We start from the raw sequence: 24,628 nt of genomic DNA, 5'->3' as shown, positions 1-24,628 counted from the left end.
ATCTCGCTGGACCGCCTCAAACCGGCCCACATGGATGTCGGCCAGCCACCACGGCTGTCTCTACCACCGCGGCGCGGCCGCCCCCCATCCACTACACCCCCCGTCTGACCACCCACCACCACACCGGACCCCCCCCCCCCCCCCCCCGCGACTGACCAAGGGTCGTTTCGGTCGGGTCATCCGGACCCCCCTCAGGTTGACCTGCCTGGACCAAGTCCATTCTGGGGGGGCGTGTGTAGCGACCCATGGGTCCCCCAAGCAAGACCAGCATCAGAATCTCCTTGCTCCAGCCGGTGACGTCACCGGCGGGGAACCACGGCGCCAGAGTGGCTGGTCACGTGACCACCAAAGCGTGCCGCGCGTGCGGGTATAATCAGCTACACCTGTTGATCACGTGACCACCGAAGCACGCCTCGCCTGAGAGGCGTGGCTTTCGGTTTCGGTTTCTGGTTGTGCTTTATAAGGCAGCCCGATAAACGGGCTTTTCAGTATTCCCGAGTTGCTTTTACGAATAAATATCTTCTCGGATGAGTCTGTGTCTTGCCCGTCATTTTGTCCGTCTCATGCTGGAGCCCGTGCTCCTTCAATATAATATAACAACTATCATGAAACATTTACATTTTGTAGTCCATTGTATAATTTAAATAAACATAAATGTAAATTTCGCATGTGGAAAAAGTAAGTACACCCCAACATTTATCACTACTTCAAATACCTAAAATTAGAATCAGGTGCACCAGCTCAGGTGCAAATGATTAGAACATCGTTAGAGAGGATCTTGGAGGAACCTGTCGTATTTAAACCTCAGACAATTAGTTTGGTTTCCTCTTTGTTGTTGAAGTGTGCAGCGTCACCATGTCTAGATCAAAAGAGCTCCCTGAGGCCTTCAGAAAGAAGGTTGTAGATGCCTACGAGTCTGGGAAGGGATTTTAAAAGATCTCCAAACAATTTGAAATCAATCATTCGACTGTCCGGAAGATCATCTACAAGTGGAGAAGATTCCAAACAACTGCCAACTTGTTCAGGCCAGGCCGGCCCAGCAAGTTCAGCCAGAGAGCAGACCACAAGATGCTGAAAGAAGTCTCTAAGAACCCCAGAATGTCATCACGGCACCTACAGGTAGATCTTGCCACTGTTTATGTCAAAGTGCACGAGTCTACCATGAGAAAGAGGCTGCACAAATTTGATCTACATGGGAGGTGTGCCAGGAGGAAACCTTTGCTGTCCAGAAAGAACATCAGGGCAAGACTAAAGTTTGCCAATGGACACCTAGGCAAAGACCAGCACTTCTGGAACAATGTGCTCTGGGCAGATGAGTCAAAGGTAGAGCTATTTGGCCACAGTACCAGAAGACATGTTTGGCGAAAATCAAAGACAGCATTTGACCACAAGAACCTGATACCAACTGTAAAGCATGGTGGTGGAAATATTATGGTTTGGGGCAGCTTTGCTGCATCAGGGCCTGTGCAGCTCACCATCATAGAATCCACTATGAATTCTTCATTGTACCAGAGGGTGCTTGAGGATAATGTGAGGCCATCTGTTGGAGAGTTGAAGCTCAATCGAAGGTGGACCTTGCAACATGACAATGACCCTAAACATACCAGTAAATCCACCAAGGAATGGCTGAAAATAAAGAAATGGAGGGTTCTGGAATGGCCAAGTCAAAGCCTGGATCTAAATCCCATGGCGATGTTGTGGGGATTTGAAACGAGCTGTGCATGCAAGAAACCCCTCAAACATCGCACAGCTGAGATAATTCTGCATGGCGGAGTGGGCAAAAATTTCTCCCAGTCGATGTCAGAGACTGGTAGACAGTTATAAGAAACGCCTATTGAGGTTGTTTCTGCCAAAGGGGGCAATACCACCTATGAGAGCCAAGGGTGTACTTACTTATTCCACATGCGAAATTTGCATTTATGTTATTTATATTATACAATGGACTACAAAATGTAAATGTTCCATGATATTTGTTATATTATATCACCTTTTTCTCTCAATATTGGTGAAATGAAGATCAAATAGCTGTATGTTGAAATATGTTGAAAAAGTCAAAACTTTACATGGGGTGTACTTACTTTTTCACGTGACTGTACGTTATCTAGAATGCTGTTTCCAATAGCCGTTGCCATGTCCACATTGACACTATCTCCAAGATAACCCATTCACTCCTGATCCAGGTTTGCAGAACATCTCTACTGGTAGTGTACATGTACAATGTAGAGATGTTCTGCAAACTTGGATCAGGAGTGAATGGGTTCTTATCTTGGAGATATTTGAGAACTTTGTGTTCCTTCCCAAATACGAGCCTGCCTAGTTTTGGTCATGTCATTATTCTGCTCCCCTGTGCTGTAGCTTACACCTGTCAGCTCTCGTATGGCTTTGGTGACTTCACCACAAGCTGGAATGGACAGCACCAATGTCAGACCGTTGCTCCGTCACCCCTCACACTCTTGTGAGGCACCACTAGTCTTCATGCTTCTCATCAGCACTTGCTCAATGATGAGATCTGATGGGCTGAGTACATGATATTTTGAGGCAAAGACAGTTTATGTGGAATAGTCCCCAGTGCAGCCATTTGCGTTGAGGGAGGACAGGAGGGAGTGGGAGCATACACCAGAGACAGAATTGACAAGGCATCACAATGACTTAGATTAGAGAGAGGAGAGTAGTTGGAGAGTTTGACCTTCAGATTTATAAGATGATGTGTGATGGCTTTTGTCAGGATGGAAACATGCCTTTTCCAAGCCTTACGGAAAAGTCAAGAACAGACTAAATAGGACAGACAAAACAAAACAAAAACAAGTAATATGTCGTGCATAGCACTAAACTTGCGAAATCCCTAAAATAAGTTGCTGGCCTACGATGACCTCAAAACTAATTGGTGGTTGAATTCAGTGATCTGGTATGCAAATCCTCTAAAAAATTTCAAGTCAATCAGATGAAAATTGAGGATTTTATAAATTTGGCCTATGTTGACCTTTTGACCTATGTTGACCTAAAATATAATTGGTGGTTGAATTCAGTGACCAGTTATGCAAGTCCTCTTCGAATTTCAAGTCAATCGGATGAAAATTGAGGATTTTAAAGTTTGACAAAGTTGGTGACCTTTGGCCTATGTTGACCTATTGACTTTTTGACCCCAAAAACAATAGGCTTCTTGCTGATGACCAACTCTACCATTTGATGAAGTTTCGTGAAGATCGGTTGAAAATTGTGACCTGTCGGCGACTGACATGCATACATACAGACAGACAAACAGACAGAACTAGAACGGGCACTCGGTAGAGCGCATACCTTCGCCGCAGCTACTGTTCTGTACTTGGCATGGGAGTGTAGGGAACAGAACAACAAAAATACGATTTTGACCTTTTCGTGACCTTGACCTTGACCTTTGACCCGATTGCTCCCAAAATCTAATCAAATGTGTCCCGTATAATAACCAATCATCCCACCAAATTTCATGCAATTCGGTTGAATACTTTTTGAGTTATGCGAATAACATACACACACACACACAGACATACAAATAAATACACAGCGATCAAAACATAACCTTCCGCTTTTGCGAAGGTAATAACGCACAAAACCAACCAATATACTTGAAAAATCTTCAATTTTCACAAGTAAAAACAGAAACAACAACAAAACAAAACAGAAGAGCAGTATTTGAGAACGTTGGCACTGATGCCATCTGGGCCAGTCGCCGAAGTATGGTCAAGGCGAGACAGACCTTTCTCTACCTTCTCAGGTGAGAAGGATGCAAAGTCCATATCGGTACAAAGCAGTAAGATGGGGACAAAGTGGGATGGGTCAGGTACATCAGATTTGGAAGCAAACAGAGTTTGTCAATTCTTCCTTATCCAGTGCACCCATTGCCAGAGGCAGCACAGCAACCCCAAAACATCACTGAGCCTCCTCCATGGTTGACTGTAGGGAAGGTGTTCTTTTCTTTGAGGGCTTCATTTTGTTTTCTGTAAACATAGAGATGATGTGCTTTACCAAACAGCTCTAATTTGGTCTCATCTGTCCAAAGGACATTCTCCCAGAAGGATTTTGGCTTGGTCAAGTGTGTTCAAACTCCAGTTGGGCTTTCTTAGCAGTGGGGTCCTCCTGGGTCTCCTACCATATAACCCCCTTTCATTGAGTTGGCAACGGATGGTGCGAGTTGAAACTGTCGTACCTTGTGTCTGATGGTCAGCTTGAATCTGTTTGGCAGTTGATTGAGGTGCTTTCTCCACCATTTGAACAATCCCGCTGCCATCTTCAATCAAGTTTTATTTTGCAGCCACGTCCAGGGAGGTTGGCTACATTGCCATGGGCCTTAAACTTCCTGATAACATTGCGTACGGTGGATACGGGAACATCAAGGTCTCTGGAGATGGATTTGTGGCCTTGAGATTGTCCATGCTATGCTTGGCTACAATCTTGTGTCTGACCTCCTCAGACAATTCCCTGGTTTTCTTTCTTTTCTCCATGCTCATTGCGGTACATACAGTGACACAAAACAGCAGAATGACTCCTTTTCTCCATTCAAACTGGTTGAATGAGTGATTTTTATATTGCAGGCACCTGCAACTCACCACAGGTGAGTTCAATTCCAAAGTGAAGGAGAATCACCTGCTTGAAATCTAATTATTTCCAACAACTTCGAAAAGGTGCCAATAATATTGTCCAGGCCATTTTAGGATTTCTGTGTGGAATAAGCTGAGATTTAGTAATTTTTTCAGCTTTTTTGGTTTTGTTCCATTGCAAACCAAAGAAATACCGATGTGGATACCAAAATATTTTTTTATTTCAACAATTTTCTGGAAGAAATGGTGCATTATTTGAAGAAAGTTCAAGGGTGCCAATATTTTTGGCCGTGACTACTTAATGATGTAAACATGAATGGTTGCATTTTTGCTTTAAGAGGTCAAAGGTCATGTTCGGTAAAAATCCTGTTACCGTGATAGCTTGTGAACCAGTGATGGGATTTTCGCCAAACTTGGTATAAGTATATATTATTATGCAAAGATTATCTGATTATATTTTGGCATCAAAGTTGAGGGGTGAGGTGATTTTGTGATTTTGGTGAGGTCAGAGGTCATGTGAGGTAAAAGTGTGTGATACTTGAGAACAGCTGAATGTATTTAAATCATACTTGTTACAAGCATGATATAATGATGAAATAATGTGGGCTGAGGCATATCGATCGATGTCGTGACGTCGAAGAGTGTCATTGTTTCTATTCAATTATTTATCTTATTTCTGCATGTCACAACCAGATAGTGACTGGCCTTTGATGTTAGCTTCGTGATATGTTTTTCCGATGACAGATTATGGAAGACTAGCAGAAGTACCCGGCATTGCCGGGCGGGGGAGGGGAGGGGGAGGGGAGGGGAACGGGTGGGGGAGCGAGCCTCTTGGCAAAGCGAGCGATTTATTTTTTCATAGCGTCATAGCGTTCGTAGCGTCATATCGTTCATAGCGTCATAGCGTTTCATAGCGTCATAGCGATTTTTTTTTTCATAGCGTCATGGCGTCATAGCGTCATAGCGATTTTTTTTTTCATAGCGTCATGGCGTCATAGCGTCAAAGCGATATTTTTTTCATGGCGTCATATCGTTCATAGCGTCATAGCGTTCATAGCGTCATCACGTGATCGCTCTGAGCGAATCAGCGCCCACCTGCGCTGATTCCGTTGATTCCGTGCGCTGAAATGCGCTGAGGTAAATATGAATAAAAAATATGGATCGTCAAATATTTTGAGTTCGGCCATGTTCGTCCCACGCTCAATGGCCATGTCTATGTCAAATATCAAGCACGTAAGCCTCTCCGTTTAGGAGTCTATCGGTAACATTACACACACACACACACACACACACACACACACACACACACACACACACACACACACACACACACACACACACACACACACACACACACACACACACACACACACACACACAAACTGTGTTTTATATATATAGATAGGTAACCCAATGAGTTCCAATAACTGCAGCTTTTTTATTGGTAGTCCAGAGGAGTGAATTAGATGGTTTGATTGCTGATCCTTGAGGAGAGACAGCGTGAAATCTTGTGACTTGCATTGAACGTCACCCAGTTAACACACTGACGGTGGATTAACGTTGGCCCAATCATGGCCATTGTTCCAACTCTTTCATGCCATGTGGCTACCGTTGGACCAACGTCGGAAATCATCTTGCGACCATCCCAACCTTTGCCAACATTGGGCCTTTTCCAACGGTGTGCTAGCTTGTCATGCTACAAGCAGGTGACCATGTCAACACAGTTAAGCTACTGACCAGCAACCTATCTTTGCATCATCATCTTTGTACGGACGCCATCTTGGAAAAAATTTGCGCCTCTATATCTCCGAAACCGTTCAGTGGAAAAAATTGAAACATGGTTCATTGTCAAGTACTCACTATGGGGAATAAGATATGTTAATGATGATGTCATCAATGCCTTCATTATGATGTCATAATTCGACAAGTATAATGCTTGATCTGATCAGTAGGAAATTTCTATTTTCTCTGCAACTGTTAGTCCGATGGACACGAAATTTTGACAATAAGAGCAACTCATCTCGTACAATTTTTAATGATAATTATGACATATTAGGTCACGTGGTGCAGGCGCCATCTTGGTCCTCTTGACCCTCTATATCCGACAACGCTCCATGCGAAAAATGAAACGTCTCTCATTGTAAAGAACTCTGCATGGAGAATAAGTGTTGGTAACGATGATGTCATGGGTGCCTTAATTATGACGTCATAATTCAACAAGTGCAACGCTTAGTCCGATCAGTGTGAAATTTATTGAGTGTGATCTACGCAACAATTATATTGGAGAATGTAAATTAATGATGTCATCAGTCACTTGGTCTGGCAGCCATATTGTATCAAAGGAAAAACTCTTAAAAACAAAAGAGTTGGCTCACACCAAGTCGACTGTGCAGGGTAGGTATTCTTTGAAAACCATCTCGTTTTAGAGCTTTTTTTTCTTTACATTTACTTATTTTTCCTATGTTGGTAAAATAAGTAACTGGAAGAAAAGCATTTTGCGATTTGCTAACGAGATGGTATTTATTGAAACAATGTGAAACGAAAACCCCCAGACTCACCAGTAAATGTCAAAATTGAACTCTAGATTATGTTACTTGCATTTTTGTTACCATTATCTAATGTATCGCTGCAATGCAACTTTCACAATATATGAGTATTTTCACTTTATTTTACACTATGCCTTCAATCACCCACTATTGTAATCATGACAACATGTAATACAGATCAGTTGCATACTGCTCATGCTGAGGACCACTTACTAATCTGATAACCGAGTGATATGATGTTGTGGTTTCAGTTCACGGGATGATAATAATTGACCTCGCAATCTTTGTCATTAACAATGTCGGATATGATCCTCCGGTGCATCTCGCAAAACTAATTGCCTAACAGTGGTGGTGCGGTGGTAAAAAGGTGTAACGCTCTGCGGCATCCGGCAACTATCCACGCTGCTCCGCGTGCGGCCACAAATGAATGCAGTCGACGACGCGGACCCGCCGTTTAACACCTGCTGCACGCTCACCTGACCCTGCTTTTGGTTCATCAATCTGTGGAATTTCTTTTCTCACTAATTGCCCTCCTTGCCAAAGAAAGCAATACTTGTATGTTGTGAACCGCCTTTAGAGGCTATTTTCCCCCGCAGAGTGGGGGTTGGCTCCCGGTGTGTACCCTGGTTAGAATAGGTACACAGTATCCCTGCGTGTCGTAAGAGGCGACTAAGAGGGTTGGCGTCAGGAAGGGCATCCGGCCATAAAAACATTGCCTCAAAAAGAGAACCATAACAATTACAACTACATATGGGCAGGGTGCAGCCCGAAGTGGAGATCGGTTTCTGAGGTTTGGGACATGGAATGTAGGGACAATGACAGGGAGATCAGGAGAAGTGGTGGAAGTATTGATCAGAAGAAGAGTGGACATATGTTGTGTGCAAAAGACGAGATGGAAGGGAAGTGGTGTGAGAATGGTGAAGGGTAGGCAGGGACAGAAATACAAGTTTGTGTGGCAAGGGTGCCCGGAGGGCGTGAATGGTGTTGGTGTCCTGTTTTCTGAGTAGTTTGTAGACAGTGTGGTGAGTGTGACTAGAGTGAGTGATAGGTTGATGATGGTGAAAATGATGATTGGAAAGCTCTTGGTGAACGTCATCTCGGGATATGCTCCACAGGTTGGTCGAAGCGATGAAGAGAAGGACAAGTTCTGGTGTGCGATAGAGAAGCTGATGGAAAACGTGAAAGATGAGGAAGTTGTTGTGGTAGGAGGAGACCTAAATGGACATGTGGGAAGGAGCATGGACGGTTTTGAGGGAGTTCATGGGGGATACGGATATGGTGTGAGAAATGGAGAAGGGGAAAGGATTTTGGAGTTTGCTGATGGAGCTGATTTGTGGATTTGTAATACTCAGTTCCAGAAAGAGGATAATAAGCTTGTTACATACACGTCATGTGGGTCGATGACAACCGTTGACTACCTGATGGTGCGTAGGCGAGATAGACGGCACCTCCGGGACACAAAGGTGATCCCGGGGGAGGAGGCTGTTTCACAGCACCACTTGGTTGTCTGTGACATAAGGGTGAAAGGTGCGAGGAGAGCTCGGCGGGTGAAGTACCAACTGAGAATGAAGGTGTGGAGGTTGAAAGAGGTGACAGTAAGGGAGGCATTAAAAGAGAGGCTGAGTAGGGTCGAGGATGATGTGGTTGACCTTGAACGTGGTTGGATGTCAATGAAAGATAGTCTGTTGGGAGCCGTTGGTGAGGTATGTGGATGGACAAAAGGACCACCGAGGCACTCGGAAACATGGTGGTGGGATGAGGAAGTTGAAAAGATGATTGACGAGAAGAGGAAGAAGTTCAAGGAGTGGCAGAAGGCGAAGGGTACGGGAGCAGAAAAAGCAGAGCATGAAAGTTATAAGGCAGTCAAGAAGGCTGCAAAGAAAGAGGTAGCAAAGGCGCAGGAGGCATGTAGGAACATGTTCGGAGAAAGCTTGGATTCGGAAGAGGGTCAGAGAGCGGTATTCAGGATTGCAAAGCAGATAGCGAAAGAGAGGTGTGATACATGGAGGAAGAAGGAAGAAGAAGTTCAAGGAGTGGCAGAAGGCGAAGGGTACGGGAGCAGAAAAAGCAGAGCATGAAAGTTATAAGGCAGTCAAGAAGGCTGCAAAGAAAGAGGTAGCAAAGGCGCAGGAGGCATGTAGGAACATGTTCGGAGAAAGCTTGGATTCGGAAGAGGGTCAGAGAGCGGTATTCAGGATTGCAAAGCAGATAGCGAAAGAGAGGTGTGATGTGATGGGGGTGAGTTGCTTGAAGGATGAAGTGGGACAAATCGTTGTGGACCCAGATGGAATTAAAGGAAGATGGAAAAGATATATGGAAATGCTGTTGAATACAGAGAATGAATGGGATGGCAACATAGAGAGTAACCCAGTTTTAGGATCGGCAGAGAAGATAACTGAGAAGGAAGTTGAGGAAGCGATAAAAGAAATGAAGAGTAGAAAAGTGGGAGGGCCGACGGGAGTTGTGGGAGATATGTTGAAGACAGCAGGAAGTTGGGGTGTGAAGAGAATGACAGAGATCTGTAATCTGGTGGTGAAAGAAGGCCGCATTCCAGTGGATTGGGAACTGAGTACCCTCGTCCCTCTCTACAAGGGGAAAGGTGGCCCTCTGGAGTGTGGCTCGTACCGAGCGATAAAGTTATTGGAGCATGGAATGAAGGTATTGGAAAGGGTGTTGGAGAGGAGGATAAGGAAGAAGGTGAAGATCGACGAAATGCAGTTTGGATTTATGCCAGGAAGAGGAACGACAGACGCGCTCTTTATTGTGAGGCAGTTGCAGGAGAAGTACATTGAGAAGAGGAAGAAGTTGTTTCTTCGGTTTGTTGATCTGGAGAAAGCATTCGAAAGGGTTCCACGTGAAGTAGTGACATGGGCATTGAGGAGGTTAGGAGTGGAGGAATGGTTGATGAGAGTAGTGATGGCAATGTACAAAAGAGCGCGCACAGCTTTAAGGACGAAGGAGGGGAACAGTGGTGAGTTTGAGGTGAAGGTGGGAGTGCATCAGGGGTCGGTACTAAGTCCACGACTATTTGTAGCTGTGATGGAGGTGCTGGCTCAGAACGTAAAGGAGGGTTTACCGTCGGAGTTGTTGGATGCAGATGATCTTGGGGTGATTGTGGAAAGTATGGATGGACTGAAGGAAAAGATGAACAAGTGGAAGGAATGTATGGAGACAAAAGGTCTGAAGGTGAATATAGGAAAGACGAAGGTGATGGCATGTGGTAAAGCATGTGGTGAGGTGGAAAGAACTGGGAAGTGGCCATGTGCTGTGTGCAGGAAGGGTGTTGGAGTGAACTCCATTCAATGTACAATGTGCGCTGTGTGGGTTCATAAAAAATGTAGTGGTCTGAGAGGTTCATTAACCAGTGTGGCAGCTACATTCAAATGTAAGGTGTGCACAGAGGGAGCTACAGATGGAGGAAATGTTGAGTTGGATCTTGGAGACGGTGTGAAGCTGGAAGGTGTGAAAACATTTTGCTACCTCGGAGACGTGCTGAATGGAGAAGGTGGATCAGACTCGGCAACGGTTGCAAGAGTGAGATGTGCATGGAAGAAGTTTCGGGAACTGAGTGGTGTGCTGACGAGGAGGGGAGTGTCGTTGAAGCTGAAGGGAAAGGTGTATGCTGCATGTGTGAGAAGTGTTATGATTTATGGGAGCGAGACAAGGGTAATGAACGTAGAGCAGCAACGAAGGCTGGAAAGGTTAGAAATGCGAATGGTTCAGTGGATGTGCAGAGTATCGTTGAGAAAGAGGAAGACAAATGATGAATTGCGAAAGATGATGGGAATATAGCCTGTGATTGATGCTGTGAAGAGGAACAGGTTGAGATGGTTTGGTCATGTGTTGAGGAAGGATGAAAGTGACTGGTTGAGAAGAGTGATGGAAATGAATGTAGAAGGAAGTAGAGGACGGGGAAGACCGAGAAAGACTTGGCTAAAGATGGTGGAAGAAGAAATGCGGGCAAGGGGGTTAACAAGGAGAGATGCAGAAAATAGGGCAAAATGGAGAAGATTGTCATGGGGACTGCAAGGCTAACCCCCGCTCTAGCAGGGAATATGGCCTTAAATTGCATGTTGTTGTTGTTGTTGTTGTTGTAGTGGGGGTTGGCCTATTTTTGGGCACCGTGGTCCCCTTTTTTGAAGCAATGTTTTATGGCCGGATGCTCTTCCTGCCGCCAACCTGTTAGTCGCCTGTTAGTCGCCTCTTGCGAAACACAGGGAATTACCAGTGAACTGGTACTCAATTTGCTGACCTTCATGAGGATGACAGACTGAGTCAACCCCCCTGGCGTTAATTCATCGATCGACCGGGATTCGAACCCAGGATCCTCGGATCCCAAGCCGGCACCCTAACCGCTAAGCCAACACCAGGCATCAATATTTGTATGTTCTGCAATCATGTATTGTTTCAAAGTGCCAAATGCTCAGCTTACAGCTTGCAGGCCCAGCTGCATCACCTCTAGTGTACGCTCTTTCATTGTGTCATGTTCACAGACAAATAACATAATATGTTTGGAAATGTCTCTCCAGCTCTTATCCACTACTTTTTTTTGTAATTCAATCACACTTGCATTAAAGTTGTACCCTTGCCAAATAAAAAGAAATCCCTGGAAGTTAGAGCATAATGTCACTTATTGACTCATGATGATACTTTCTAGTACACACTGTATGACCAAAGTATTGGGACAGCATACCCAAAGTTGAAAAGAATTCTTCCAAACTTCATGTCTGTATATTTCCCACACCAAAACAGCATGATCTATGGAATGGTGTGGGACAAGCATAGAAACTCAACTTGATGTCATCAAGCAATTAGCTTAACGACCTTCAATGTGGAATAGTTATTGGGTGCCAGAGAATCACTGCATTCCCATCATGCTGGCCTTTCCTCAGTCAACTGCGAATACCAGGGGTTGAGGAAATGGAAGACAACAGGACATGCCAATGTGGAAAATATGGATGAGCAGGACAAAATTATTTGACAAGTCGAGCAGGAAAAAACTGAATGTGGATGCACACTGTTGTACAAATAATGTAAAATAGAGTGCATCGCCGAATAGTGTGCATCATCATCACCAAATGTGGATGGAGGTCATGTTTTCACCCCTGTCTGTCTGTTTGTGAACAGGATATATAAAAGAGTTGTGGACGAATTCATCCGAAACTTCATGGATGAGTTCGTTTGGTAACAAGAACAACAATTTGTGTTTTTTTTGGTTAAGGTTTTTGGTTAAGGTCCGAATGCAGATCCGGCCTATCAGCGAGAAAAAGTATCGTGTTCCGCCTGGCGGAGGTATGCGTTCTACCGAGTGCCGTTCTATCTGTATTATGTTTCTCCTTGCTGTTCTCAAATTTGAAACTATTATGAGATTATTCCCAGTTAGTTCAACCAATGGATCATGAGTTTGGCATTCAACAACTCAGCTCGTGTAGGCGTTTTCACGTATATAATATAATTAATTATATTCCCAGTTGAAAAATAGTAATTGTGTTTGGTTCACGGGAGTAATTGGTCACAAGACGACGCAAGATACTTGAATGGCTTATTACCCCAGTAAGGTGGTACTGGTTTTGCTGACCTTGGAAGGATGACAGGCTAAGTCAACTCACCTAGTGTTAATTCAATGGCAGGACAGGGGCTCAAACTCAAGAGCCTAAGATCTTAAGCCATCCGCCTTAATCGTTAAGCCAACACCAGGTACGATATGATTTTAGGATAATATTATTTCAAACCTACAATAGCCATTCCAAATGCCCCGATTCACTCTGGGACATCTGGTTCCACTGCCTTATGGCCAGAATCAACCAATCACAATCCATCACTCAACATACACACCATTCCTCCGTGCTGTGACAGAGGAATGGTGTAATATCATACTGTGCTTGATGTCGTATCCATCTATTTTAGGTTTGCAATGTTTCAGACAGTGACTCACATTTAAAATTGAATAAACTGTTATAAATTGATAACCATAGATATTTCCTTGTACTGCCACAATAACTATGGTATTATATTTTGCATTATTTGAACAAAATACTTGTTTTTTTAAATCATAGTATTTATAATTTGGGAAATGTTTGGTTTTTGTGGATTTGCTTGTTTGTTTTACTTCTGTGCATTCCTAAACTGCTGAACAGAATGAGTTGAAAACTGCTGGTTGAACTCGGTGGGCGTGGTTGGTGGGTGCGCATGAAGGTTTGAGACTATATATATATTGTCGTGTGCCTACCCTGTAGTGAACACCGCAGGGCGACACGGATGACCAAACGAGCTTTACTCCAAGGCGTTCAATCCAAAAGTGACAATATTCTTTACACGCAAGGGAAAGGAGGATGACAAACTTACCTGGACGGCTTGCACCCGACGTCTTCGCACCTGGATAAATTAACTCAACGACACAGAATTAAAATGTACAAAAATACCGGCTTTATTGAAGAAATGCCGGTAACCAAATGATGCACGATAAAATAAAGTCCTAACTGGAGTGCCCCCACACAGACTCAAATACAAACAAAGGGAAATATATAAGAATGAAAATAAATTTGTTATTTATTGTGGGCACTGAGCTCAGAGTTGCTCTTGAACCCCGTCAGGAATCATCAAAGATCGTTAAAGGCCTCTACGTCCTTGCGTGTGAAACCGCAGGCTGCACTGCCCATGGGCACGAACTTGGCCTCGCCGCGCGGTCCGCTCACTCCTGGCTCTGTGCGTGAAGCAAACAGGCCACGCCCGCTCGTTCGCTCCAGCCGCGTTTGTCCTCATGATCTTGTTCACCAACACCAACACCAAATCCAGACGATTCAAGGAAGTCCAGAGCCTCGAGCGTTCGTTGTCAAAAGCCAAGACTAATAACTCGAGAGAGCGGAAATCAAGAGGAAAAGCCAAGAAGAGGAACAGCCAAGAGGAGAATTTATGAAAGTGTTTGCCATGCTGGATGACGTCATGCCATTATGTTGGGCAGCGTTTCTGGCAGCATTATGTCACAGGATTGTGATTGTTCCATGGCCCTCCATACTATCAAATCCCATACGATATCCCATTACCTATTCTTGACATGTACATCAGCTATCATCAATAATATTGTAATGGAGCTCAGCAGCACTATCTCAAGCAAATGTTGAACAGTGCTGATTGTAATAAGTGGATGAGAGCGAAGTCTCTTCGGAGCTGCCGACGAGTGCATTCGACATCCCTGGTTTGTGTCTCTATTGGACGTCAAATATGAGCATCATCCCAAAATTACTATTTCTTGATAAATATTTAAAGTACATAAAGCTTTTTAAGAATTGCTTGTTCAACACATCCACAAAGTGTGGCCCGAAGGTTTGAATGGTGATGGCTAGCTTTATTCCACAGGAGACATCCACGGGGAGTGCGGAGACCCTGGGATACCAGCTCATGGTGTTAGGTTGGGGCAGTCACTCCGGACAAAGAGCACCCTACGATTCAGCTGTTCCGTTGGCTTCTTGCTCCTTGGATCCCATGAGCGGGTTTGCCTCCCAAGCAGTGACTGGAGCGGTGAGCAGCCCGAGTGCAAAGGTATGCGACCTTTTGTCGTGGTTATCAATTGCCAAAGTCTGCTGCGCAGGCCTACTATTTATAAACTGGTGAAAGAAGCAAAAGATTTCGAATATAACGCAGAATTTTTTTTATTCCCATTTTTTGGATCGGCTTGGTCCTTGAATGCCAACGCATTCTACCAAACAAACCATGTTTTTCCTGTTTAACTATCAAAACCCAATCCTTTTTGAAAATGAAACCTGATGTGTACACTTGCTTACACTTTTTCCTTGCTTCACGTTTCACCCTTCTGAGATGGGTGAAACGTGAACTATATTAGCGTTGGCAAGACAGTTTTCCCATTAGATAGTAGATCATGTTGCACATGAATTCACTCCGTATGCGCTACTAATTCAGTTGCACATCTTCAGCAGTTGCAGCTCGATCCATGAAGTCAGAACAGTAATGGATGCACTTTGGATTACATCAAAATGTAATTTCTTGATCATGCAATTTTGCCCATGGGCCTGTTTGCTTGCTGTTGATGATTCGTCATTAAGTTATTTCGAATAACCACCTCTTAACATGAGCAGAGGGCAAGTGATTATGTGAAATGTAGAAAATTGTAAAGACAGCATTGAGGAAATATCTGTGGACAAGTTTAGCTGAATTGAATGGAGAGGATGGGTGCAGGAAGCATGAAAATGGGTCTGTCGCTGTGTGCCGAAGGTTAATGGTGTCCCTTGCTCTCTAATCGCTTGTGCAAGGTGGATGCACGTGTTGCCCGAGGTGTACGAAATATTGTTTGTTCATAATGGACTCAAATTAAATATTAGATTTTCCTGTTTGATATCTGTTGAGCCTGGTGTTGGCTTAGCGGTTAGGGTTCCGGCTTGGGATCCTAGGATCCTGGGTTTGAATCCCGGTCGATCGCTGAATTAACACCAGGGGGGTTGACTCAGCCTGTCATCATTCTGAGGTCGGCAAATTGAGTACCAGTTCACTGGTAATTCCCTGTGTGTCGCAAGAGGCAGGAAGGGCATCCGGCCATAAAGCATTGCTTCAAAAAGGGGACAAGGTGCCCGAAAAAGGCCAACCCCTGCTTTGCGGGGAAAAATGGCCTCTAAAGGAGGTTCCTGTTTCATATCTGTAACCGTCTTTGGTCAAAACCAAGAACCTGCGCCTGAATTTTGTCGATTCTTGTTTGCTTCCGTGAAGCTGAGGCCTTTGTTTTCTCATTCGTGGCTAAAGTGACTACGCTTCGTGTTGGTTCAAGCAATTTTGCTTCACACTCGTTGGCATCAGATGAGATTTATTGCTGTCGGGCACGTCTGCAGGACTTGCGAGCCTTCTCTGTGTTCACGACCATGTGTGTGCCCCACTAGCTTGTTAGCAAAGTCTGCGGTGCCACGGGGTTACACATTCACACCTGTCCCAAGTGGCAGGCATGTTGGCCCTGGTGTGACGAGGCATCTTGCTTTATGACCTCAGCCTTGACCGGCCATTACTCACGATGAAAGGTCCACTGACAGGATTTTCCACGCCTTGTCTGGTGAGAGTTTTTTTTTTGGCGTTAGAGTGGACAACTTCCATTTTTTGTCTGCAATCGCAGCTAACACATCAGTGGACTCCCAATGGTGTCAAACTGGAAACCACGACTAGAAAGAATCCCATTAAACTCATCCTCTTGTATGACTCTTCATTCAGCATCAAGCATTGTCCTTTCACTTTATTGCGGGCCCACAAATTGCTAATTAATACTCATGGACCTGAGTTGTTTATATCTTCCTTTTTTCTCTCTCTCTAGCTTATTATTGGTTTGAACACCTCACACATTCTTTCTCTTCTGTCTCCTCTTCTGGATTAACATTGATGAACGTGACAGAATCATTGGGTTAGGTTAATAGCTTGCGTGAATTCTGGCCAAATACAGACTTGGCATTTAATATGGAATTTTTTTTTTTTCTTGACTTCGGTTTAATTTCTGAACTCGGTATATCAATCTGGTGAGTTTCTTTTACGCTTCGGTGATTTCTTTGTTAAAAGAACCATGTCACTGATTGTCTGTCGCAGCAAGAAGTCAATAACAGGATTATATCACATGTGGCGTGACAAAATGTACGGACAGGTACATTTGACGATTGGCTTCACAATCTGGTATATAAGGGTTGTTGCGTTCTGTATTAGTGGAAAACACCTGCTGCACGTCTACAAAAGTTATTGCCGCTTCCCCTGGAGATGGTCCGTCAACTCGACAATGCTGATTGTCATTTAGTGGTGGCTTTACGAAATTCCGGCATGAAACAGTGTGCTATTGCTTGGCAGTATGGCATCACTCAAGGTCAGGTGTCAAAGATCCTGAAACGAAATGCTCAGACGGGTGTCCCTACTCCAATACCGAGGCCAGGACGTCCCCGCAGAACCACAAGGAGGGATGATCGCCAGCTGCACCGGTTAGTCCGCAATGGCCGTACCAAGTCAGCTAATCGGCTTAGGGCTGAGTGGCAGCAACTGACAAATGTGCCTGTATCCAGAAGGCTAGTCAACCAACGACTGGTTCAAGCAGGCTATCGTGCCAGGCTAGCCTGCTTGTATGGCTATCGTGCCAATCATGTGTTCTTCAGTGACGAGTCTAGATTTCTGGTCTATCATCAAGATGGCCGCGTCCGAGTGCGCAGACAAGTGCATGAAGCCTACAACGAAGATTGTATAGTGCCAAGAGTCCAAGCTGGAGGTGGTGGGGTGACCGTTTGGGCTGCTTTTCATGCAGGGGGCAAAACTGACCTGGTTGTTCTGAATGGAAACCTGAACCAGTTCAAGCACAGGGGGCCATTCTGGAAGAAACATTGCTTCCATTTGTTTGTGCAGCCTTCGAGGAAACTTTGTCTTCCAAGATGACAATGCACGGCCTCATCATGCTCGCATGATCCAACACTTTCTTGCTGACCATGGTGTAGAGCATATGGAGTGGCCTGCCATGTCCCCGGAAATGAATCCGATAGAGAACTTGTGGGCAGAATTAACGCGTCAAATCGACAACTTGGACCAGCAGCCTGCCTCTGTGCGTGAATTGCAATCGGCTATTGTATCTGCATGGCAAGCGATTCCTGTCCAAACCTTGGCAAATCTCGTGAACAACATGCCTCAACGTGTACGTGCTCTCCTGAATGCTCGTGGGGGTTACACGAAGTACTGAACTGTAATTTTACTGTCCGTAATCCCAGTCGTAATTTCACTTTTGTTTTTGTTAAAAAAAATTTTGGCTAATGTGCAAAATAAAGAGATACTTCTGGAAAACGTAAAGATGTTTAACACAGTACTGTCCGTGAATTGAGTTCGATATCAGTTTCCATCACTTTCAAGGATCAATTTATTTGCTTCGAAATGTCAAATGTGGTTTTTGTTTCTTTTAAAGGTCACATTAACAAAATCGAGAATAATTTCAACATAATTCCAATGAACTTTTGGTTCTAAGTCATCTTGAAAAGTAAGTTCACCCCCACAAAAAAAAATATTCCATATTAAATGCCAAGTCTGTCGCTTGGTGTTGGCCAAGACGTCTAAAAGGAACCACATTTTACCAGCTTTCAGTTTACCAGTCTCTCATCTTGGAAATGTAGGCTAACCCCCGCTCTAGCAAGGAATGTGGCCTTAAAATGCCTGTTGTTGTTGTGTTGTTGTCATCTTGGAAATGTAACGCTCTCAAACATTTAGTGTTTCTGATGGGTGGCATTTATTAGCACTGCCCAAGACTGGCGTCGATTTTAGCAAATCCGAAAGGTCACTGCAGTTGGCATTATTGGTATGTCAAGTTTCCCATGCTGCCTTATGAAGATCTTTTTCTGAAGTGTATCAAGCAAGAGAGTTGATCTTTACATGTAATAAAAAATTGCATCACAAAAATCGTAATTTCGGAAACTTATACAGTCCCTCAGCGATGTTTACAAAACACATCTGTTCATACACAAAAATAATGTGCAGTCAAAACTGTCAGGTCCTTCACCTGAAGTCTGGTGGATGTGTGAGAAGTTGCCTGCATTGTACAGGCTAGCAGGCCCACCTTGGATGGGCAATGTGCTGCGACACAATCTGGGAATATGCACTTTATAATTTTTGTAATTTTTGAAATTAATTTTATTGATCACTAGCAAGAGTAACCCGGCATTGCCGGGTTGGGGGGGAGGGCAGGAGAGGGAGGGGTGAGGAAGGGAGTGGGGGGAGTGGAAGAGGGAGGGGACGGAGAGGTGAAGGGAGAGGGAGGGGAAAGATATACTGCATATACATCTTTTGGGGGAGGGGGTGGCTTTGACAGGCCCCTCTGTTTTGGGGGATGTGGGGAAGGAAAGGAGGAAAAAATTACCTGTGCAAAGAGTGCTTCTAGCCTCAGTGTTGCCCAGGTAAAAAGGAAATTGTAATACCCTCTGCCACCATCACCAGGTGGTGCGACACGGTACACATTTACATCGAGAATGTATGCCCCCCCCCCCCCTCCCGGTCCCCCACACCCCTGAATTAGGCTGCGGTCGCATAGCCTATGTTACCCTCCAGACAAAGTTGTATTTTTATTTGTACCCCGAGTAAAGTATATACGCGTTTAGAGCGAGAGTACCTGGCGTTGCTCAAGCGAAAAATAAACATTAACATACTTGAAATGAGGTCAAATGTCATGGAAAAGCAATTACATCCAAATCAGAATCCATCACAAATGTCAAATCATCATTTTACCTTTTCGTTTAATATATGCTGATGAATGTGCCATTCATCACGTTTCTGGGTTAAGTATGATGCGTTCAGGAAGAAGAAGAAGCCTTACCACCAACTTCGACCGCTTCTGGAAATGTTTTAATATTTGTGTTCAAATGTCTGGTATTTGTTTTGTATTTATTTATGCAAATGTGTACTTGTATATAACTGTCATTAATCAAAAGGCCTCGGCACTATAGAGCGATATATGTATTTTTTTTTTTAAATCCAAAAAAACGAGCTTTTTTTTTTTTTTGTCCTTTTTCTTTCCCCAAAAACACTCCCAGGCAGTCACTGATGAACCTCTGAAAGTTTGACAAAGATCCAGTCAGCTATTTCTGCGAAAAATGGTGACACACAGACAGACAGACCAACGGCTCTCTTATATAGAAGACAACATATCATACTCAATATCATAACATAACATAAGATAAAGGAAGATTATTTGTAATACCTGCTACCGCCAAAGCTGGCACTATTTCCGCCACGTTCCAATTATGGAGTTTCGGTGACATGCACATTTGCTGCGTTATAGTATAAGATGTGATGAACTTCAAAATGTTTCTCTACAACTGACCACCTTCCTGTATATCTCCATCCTTTGGTCTGCTCCACCAGGGGTGAGTTGTGGCAACCCTGGCTCTCCGGCACATGGAATTCTCATGCACAATGACGGGCACATGTTTGGCAGTTCGGTGGTGTACGCCTGCCTGGACGGTTACCGTATGTCCGGTCTCGCAAGCCGCGTTTGCTCGGCCAATGGCACGTGGACTGGCACACTCCCCAGCTGTACAGGTGCACTTCATCATTCTTTGATTCTTATTCATCGCTTTATATTATTGATATTATTATTATTTATCACTTCCTACATTCAGATAATGAACTATGCAGAAGTTCTTTATCACTTATTCATACACTTGAAGTTTGATTTCATGGTTTCACAATGTTTTTGTTCACTGTCTCTCATGATCAAGGCACAGGTATTTTACAGAAGAATCTTTTTCAATGCACAATCTCATTCATATAGTTTCAGACTATGTACCTGTCGTGAAAAAGTGTCCTTCATGCTTGATATAATTCAATTTTGTCGAACTATGTTTTCTGAAAGTCTTTGAAGAGCCGCTCGTATGTTCATCCTTCTCGGCCTGTCCATTTTTACCTGTTGCTTCCGCATCTCTTTCTTGTTTCCTTGAATATCTCGTTCTCTTATGAAGAACAAAACAATGGTTCAGTTTTTGGTTTCATTATAAGCAGTGTATGGCTAATGTTATGGGGTCTTCCCCTATCCCCTGGTCTCGGTAAACCTCCGAACCCCGAGAGGGTCCCCGGCAGAAAGATATGTTATCCTTGGTTGAAATTAATCAATAATGGAACCACACCAAGGGTGATGAACAAACAATAATATATTATAAATCACACAAAAAGAGCCATACAACAATGGGGGCAATCAACCCTACAATCAAATCTTAAGATGGTAACCTTATCTATTCCTTTAACCCACTCACAGCACTCCCCCCAATGTCTCTGTACCCCTCCAAGGCGAAGTCGATTCGCTCCAGCGATCGTTGGATCAATGTCCGATCACAATCAATTGAGGGGTGGACGATCGAAGCAACCCATCGGTCACGTGGTCCAACACCCCGCACAATAGCGGTGGATTGGGAAACCTCCCAAAGACGCGCTCCGACGTACACGTTTGCGGTTCAATCAGCGAGTCTCCTTATAATCCTCAAAAGCCACTTTCTTGCACAGCCGTCCCCGGCAACCCACCGGGGAATAATGCCTGGCCGACGCGACAAAAACCTGTTCACTGAAGGTTGCGTGCGTGGCGAAGATGGCGGACGACTTTCACTCGAACCGGGGCTTTGAGGCAAGGACACTCCGGAACCTCAATGAGGATACCCGACTACACAGGCTCCACAGCACTCCGGCGATATCCCCTCTCGCACGAACTTCCTTTCAAGGACGCAAAGTTCATTCGCACTGTACGCTCGACCGCTCGGTCCGGAGCTTCAACAAAAACGTCTTTTCACGATCTCCTCACGCCTCTTCTTCCTCGCTCCCTTTTCTTCTGGGTCACGATCCGATTTCCGGCCACATTTGGCCAGGAGCGCTTTTAAACCTTTTAACCACAATAACCCTTTCCCTTAAGCCACAATAAGCATAATATCTAGAACCAACAATGATAACAATAACAACCATAAGTAGGGCCGAATCCGTAACACAAACCTGTCACTGTTTTGTCACTACTCTGAAGTTAAAATTAAAATCCATTTGGGTAGATAGGCCTGATTGTGTTTGTCAATTTAAAACAGTTGGTTTCATTTATTTAAACAAGACAAGTTTTTAAAGTAGAGGGAATCCTTTCATTTCCTCTCCTTGTTAAGGCGGAAGTGCCCCCAAGGCAGTGTTCTGGGCACAGTCCTATTCCTGATTTTCATCACTGATCTCTCTGACTCTCTCAAAAATCATCTTTATATATTTGCTGATGGCTTCACCCTCTACCGTGACATCCTTCATCCTTCAGACAGGCAGGCTGTGGCCTCTTCCCTCTCTTCAGACCTTGATAAAATCACAAACTGGTCAAACACTTGAAAGATGTCTTTCATTCCTGACACATCTCACACTCTCACGATCTCTCTCCAAAAGGACCATCTGGCAAATCCTCGTATCTACCTTCTTAACAATCCTCTTGAGTATGTTCAGTCATGTCATTCAAACTCCTGAGTCTTGTCTCACTATCAGCCATGATCTTCTTGAGCAAACCAAATTTAAAACTTGGTCTCTAAAGCCAGCTACTGACTGGGCATCCTCCATTGTACAAAGTCCTTCTTTGGTGCCCCTGAACTCCTATCGACCTATAAGGCATTCACCTCCAGCTTGATTGAGTACTGCTCTCCCCTCAAGGCCAGCTCCCCTGATTCACATCTTGCTCAGCTGGACGCCATGGAAACCAAAGCCTTCAATATCACAGGAATCTCTTACGATCAAGCTGAGTCTATGGGCCTCTCACTTTCCAATCACAGGTCGGTGGTGTCTCTGTCTTCTACCACGTCCATTCTGGTCTTGCACCATCTGCTCTTTCCATACTGTGTTCACCACAGGTTTCAGCAGGGCACATACAGTTCACCTTCAACCCCCTTCTAGTGAAACTATCTAGATCCAGGATCGCCGCTCATCGCCTCCATCATTCATTCCTCTTTTTGTCCCACCCATAGAACCAACTTCCCCCATCCTCTTCAATCTCATTATTTTTATTTTTTGGTATATATAACATTGAGGCTCGTGTAGGTGCTGGCACATTAAACACACATTAGCACATGAAACACAAAAAACATAAACGGACACATAAAACAATAAAGGGAGTGGGAAGCAACATGGGGAGAGAGATGGAAGCACACAAGCACAACAGTGGAGAACAGGGACATCAGGAGATCTGTGGAAGGGATAGGGCTGGGAGGGAGGGGAGGGAAAGGGTACACGGTATAAAACAAATTGCATGAGAGAGAGAGAGAGAGAGAGAGAGAGAGAGAGAGAGAGAGAGAGAGAGAGAGAGAGAGAGAGCAACAAACTGACACTACTAGGAATGAAGTCGGAGATTGAAAGAGGTGAATTTGGGGTGTATTAACGGGAGTAGAAAAGATCAAGCTTTTGGATTTTTTTTTTTTTTTTTTTTTTTTTTTTTTGTAAACTGAATCGAGGCTCGTGAAAGAGCTAACATTTACTTCACAAACAAATCAACCAGACAAACAAAATACCCAAAAAGAGGGAGCGGAAGACAAGATGGGGAGAGAAGGGGAAGCACACAAACACAACATCCGAGAGCAGGGAGATGTGTGGAAGGGAGAGGGCCCGGGGGGAGGAGGCATGGGAAGGGGGGGGGGGGGGGGGAGGTAGAAGTATAAAACACAAGGACACCAAGGACTTCCTGGACGGAAGTTGGGATTTCAAAAAAGTGGAATTGGGGTGAAATTAGCGGGGGTAGAAAAGATCAAGGTTTTGGATGGGGGAAGATAAGAGATGGTGGTGAACAGCTGTTTTAAAGACTTGGAGGGTGGAGTGGGATTGAAGAGAGTGAGGGAGTTTGTTCCAGAGGCGGGAGAAAAGAGGAATGAAGGAGTGAAGGTGAGCAGAGAGTCTTGATTTTGGCAGTTTAACCATAAGAGGGTTGCAGGCAGATCTTGTGCGACCTGTAGGAATATTTGCGGGACAGAGCCCAGAGAGAGCTGGGGGGGCAAGGCCAGAGAGGAGTCGGTAGAAGACGGAAAGACCACCAACCTGCCTGCGGTGAGTGAGTGAGAGGCCCTTGGAGTTAGCTTCATCGCGGGAGATTCCAATGATTCTGAATGCTTTGGTTTCAACAGAGTGAAGGCGAGCTAGGTGTGAGGCAGGAGCACCAGCCCAGAGGGGAGAGCAGTATTCCATTGAGCTGCGGATGAAAGCCTTGCATGTGGTGAGGAGCTCAGGTGTGCCAAGGAAGGACTTCGCACGACGGAGGATGCCCAGTCGGCGACTGGCTTTGGAGGCCAGATTTGAAATGTGGTTTTCCCAGGAAAGATCATGGCAGATAGTGAGACCCAAAAGCTTGAGTGACAGAACTTCTTGGAGCGGATTATTCAGAAAGTGGATGGGAGGGTTGCCAGTCGGTCTTTTCAGAGAGACATCGTAAGAGTGTGAGATTTGTCAGGATTGAAAGACATGTTCCACTTGTTTGCCCAGTCTGTGATTTTGTCAAGGTCTGCAGAGAGTGAGGAGGCTGCAGTCTGCCGATCTGAGGGATGAAGAATGGAGCGACAGAGAGTAGAGCCATCAGCAAAGAGATAGAGAGGATTTTCAAGAGAGTCAGAGAGATCATTGATGAAGACCAGAAAAATCACAGGGCCCAGAACACTGCCTTGGGGAACTCCAGCCTGAACAGGAAGAGGAGATGAGAGAAACCCATTCAGGGCCACACTTTGACTACGACTAGAGAGGAAGGCCGCCAGCCATGCGTGGAGATTTCCATGGATACCAAAAGAGGAGAGTTTGGTGAGCAGAGCGGGGTGCCAGACCGTATCGAAGGCACGTGATATGTCAAGGGAGACTGCTCTAATTTCCTGTTTGGCATTGAGGACCTCCATCCATTGTTGAGAAAGCAGAAGCAGCATGTCCAGAGTGGAGTGTCCAGGTCTGAAACCAAATTGATGATCAGAGATCAAGCCATTGGAGAAGAGGAAAGATTTCATATCTGAAGCAATGATGGATTCCATGACTTTGCTGATAATT

The 24,628-nt window shown here is 44.7% G+C and overlaps 1 protein-coding gene across 1 annotated transcript in view; it reads left to right on the top strand.

Moving 5' to 3' along the window:
• Positions 1-24,628, top strand: part of LOC137436088 (CUB and sushi domain-containing protein 3-like) — a 1,358,203-nt gene that overhangs the window by 1,264,311 nt on the left and 69,264 nt on the right. The window contains exons 57-58 of the mRNA XM_078786463.1: positions 14,477-14,659; positions 19,982-20,158. Coding sequence (XP_078642589.1) covers positions 14,477-14,659; positions 19,982-20,158 — 360 coding nt within the window. The remainder of the gene's footprint in view (positions 1-14,476; positions 14,660-19,981; positions 20,159-24,628) is intronic.

This window comes from Myxine glutinosa, chromosome 11 (assembly GCF_964187855.1).
Source record: "Myxine glutinosa chromosome 11, kmMyxGlut1.1, whole genome shotgun sequence".
In the NCBI taxonomy this organism is placed as follows: Eukaryota; Metazoa; Chordata; class Myxini; order Myxiniformes; family Myxinidae; genus Myxine; species Myxine glutinosa.
Note: the sequence above shows the minus strand (reverse complement) of the source record. Positions and strands in the feature narration are given on the sequence as shown.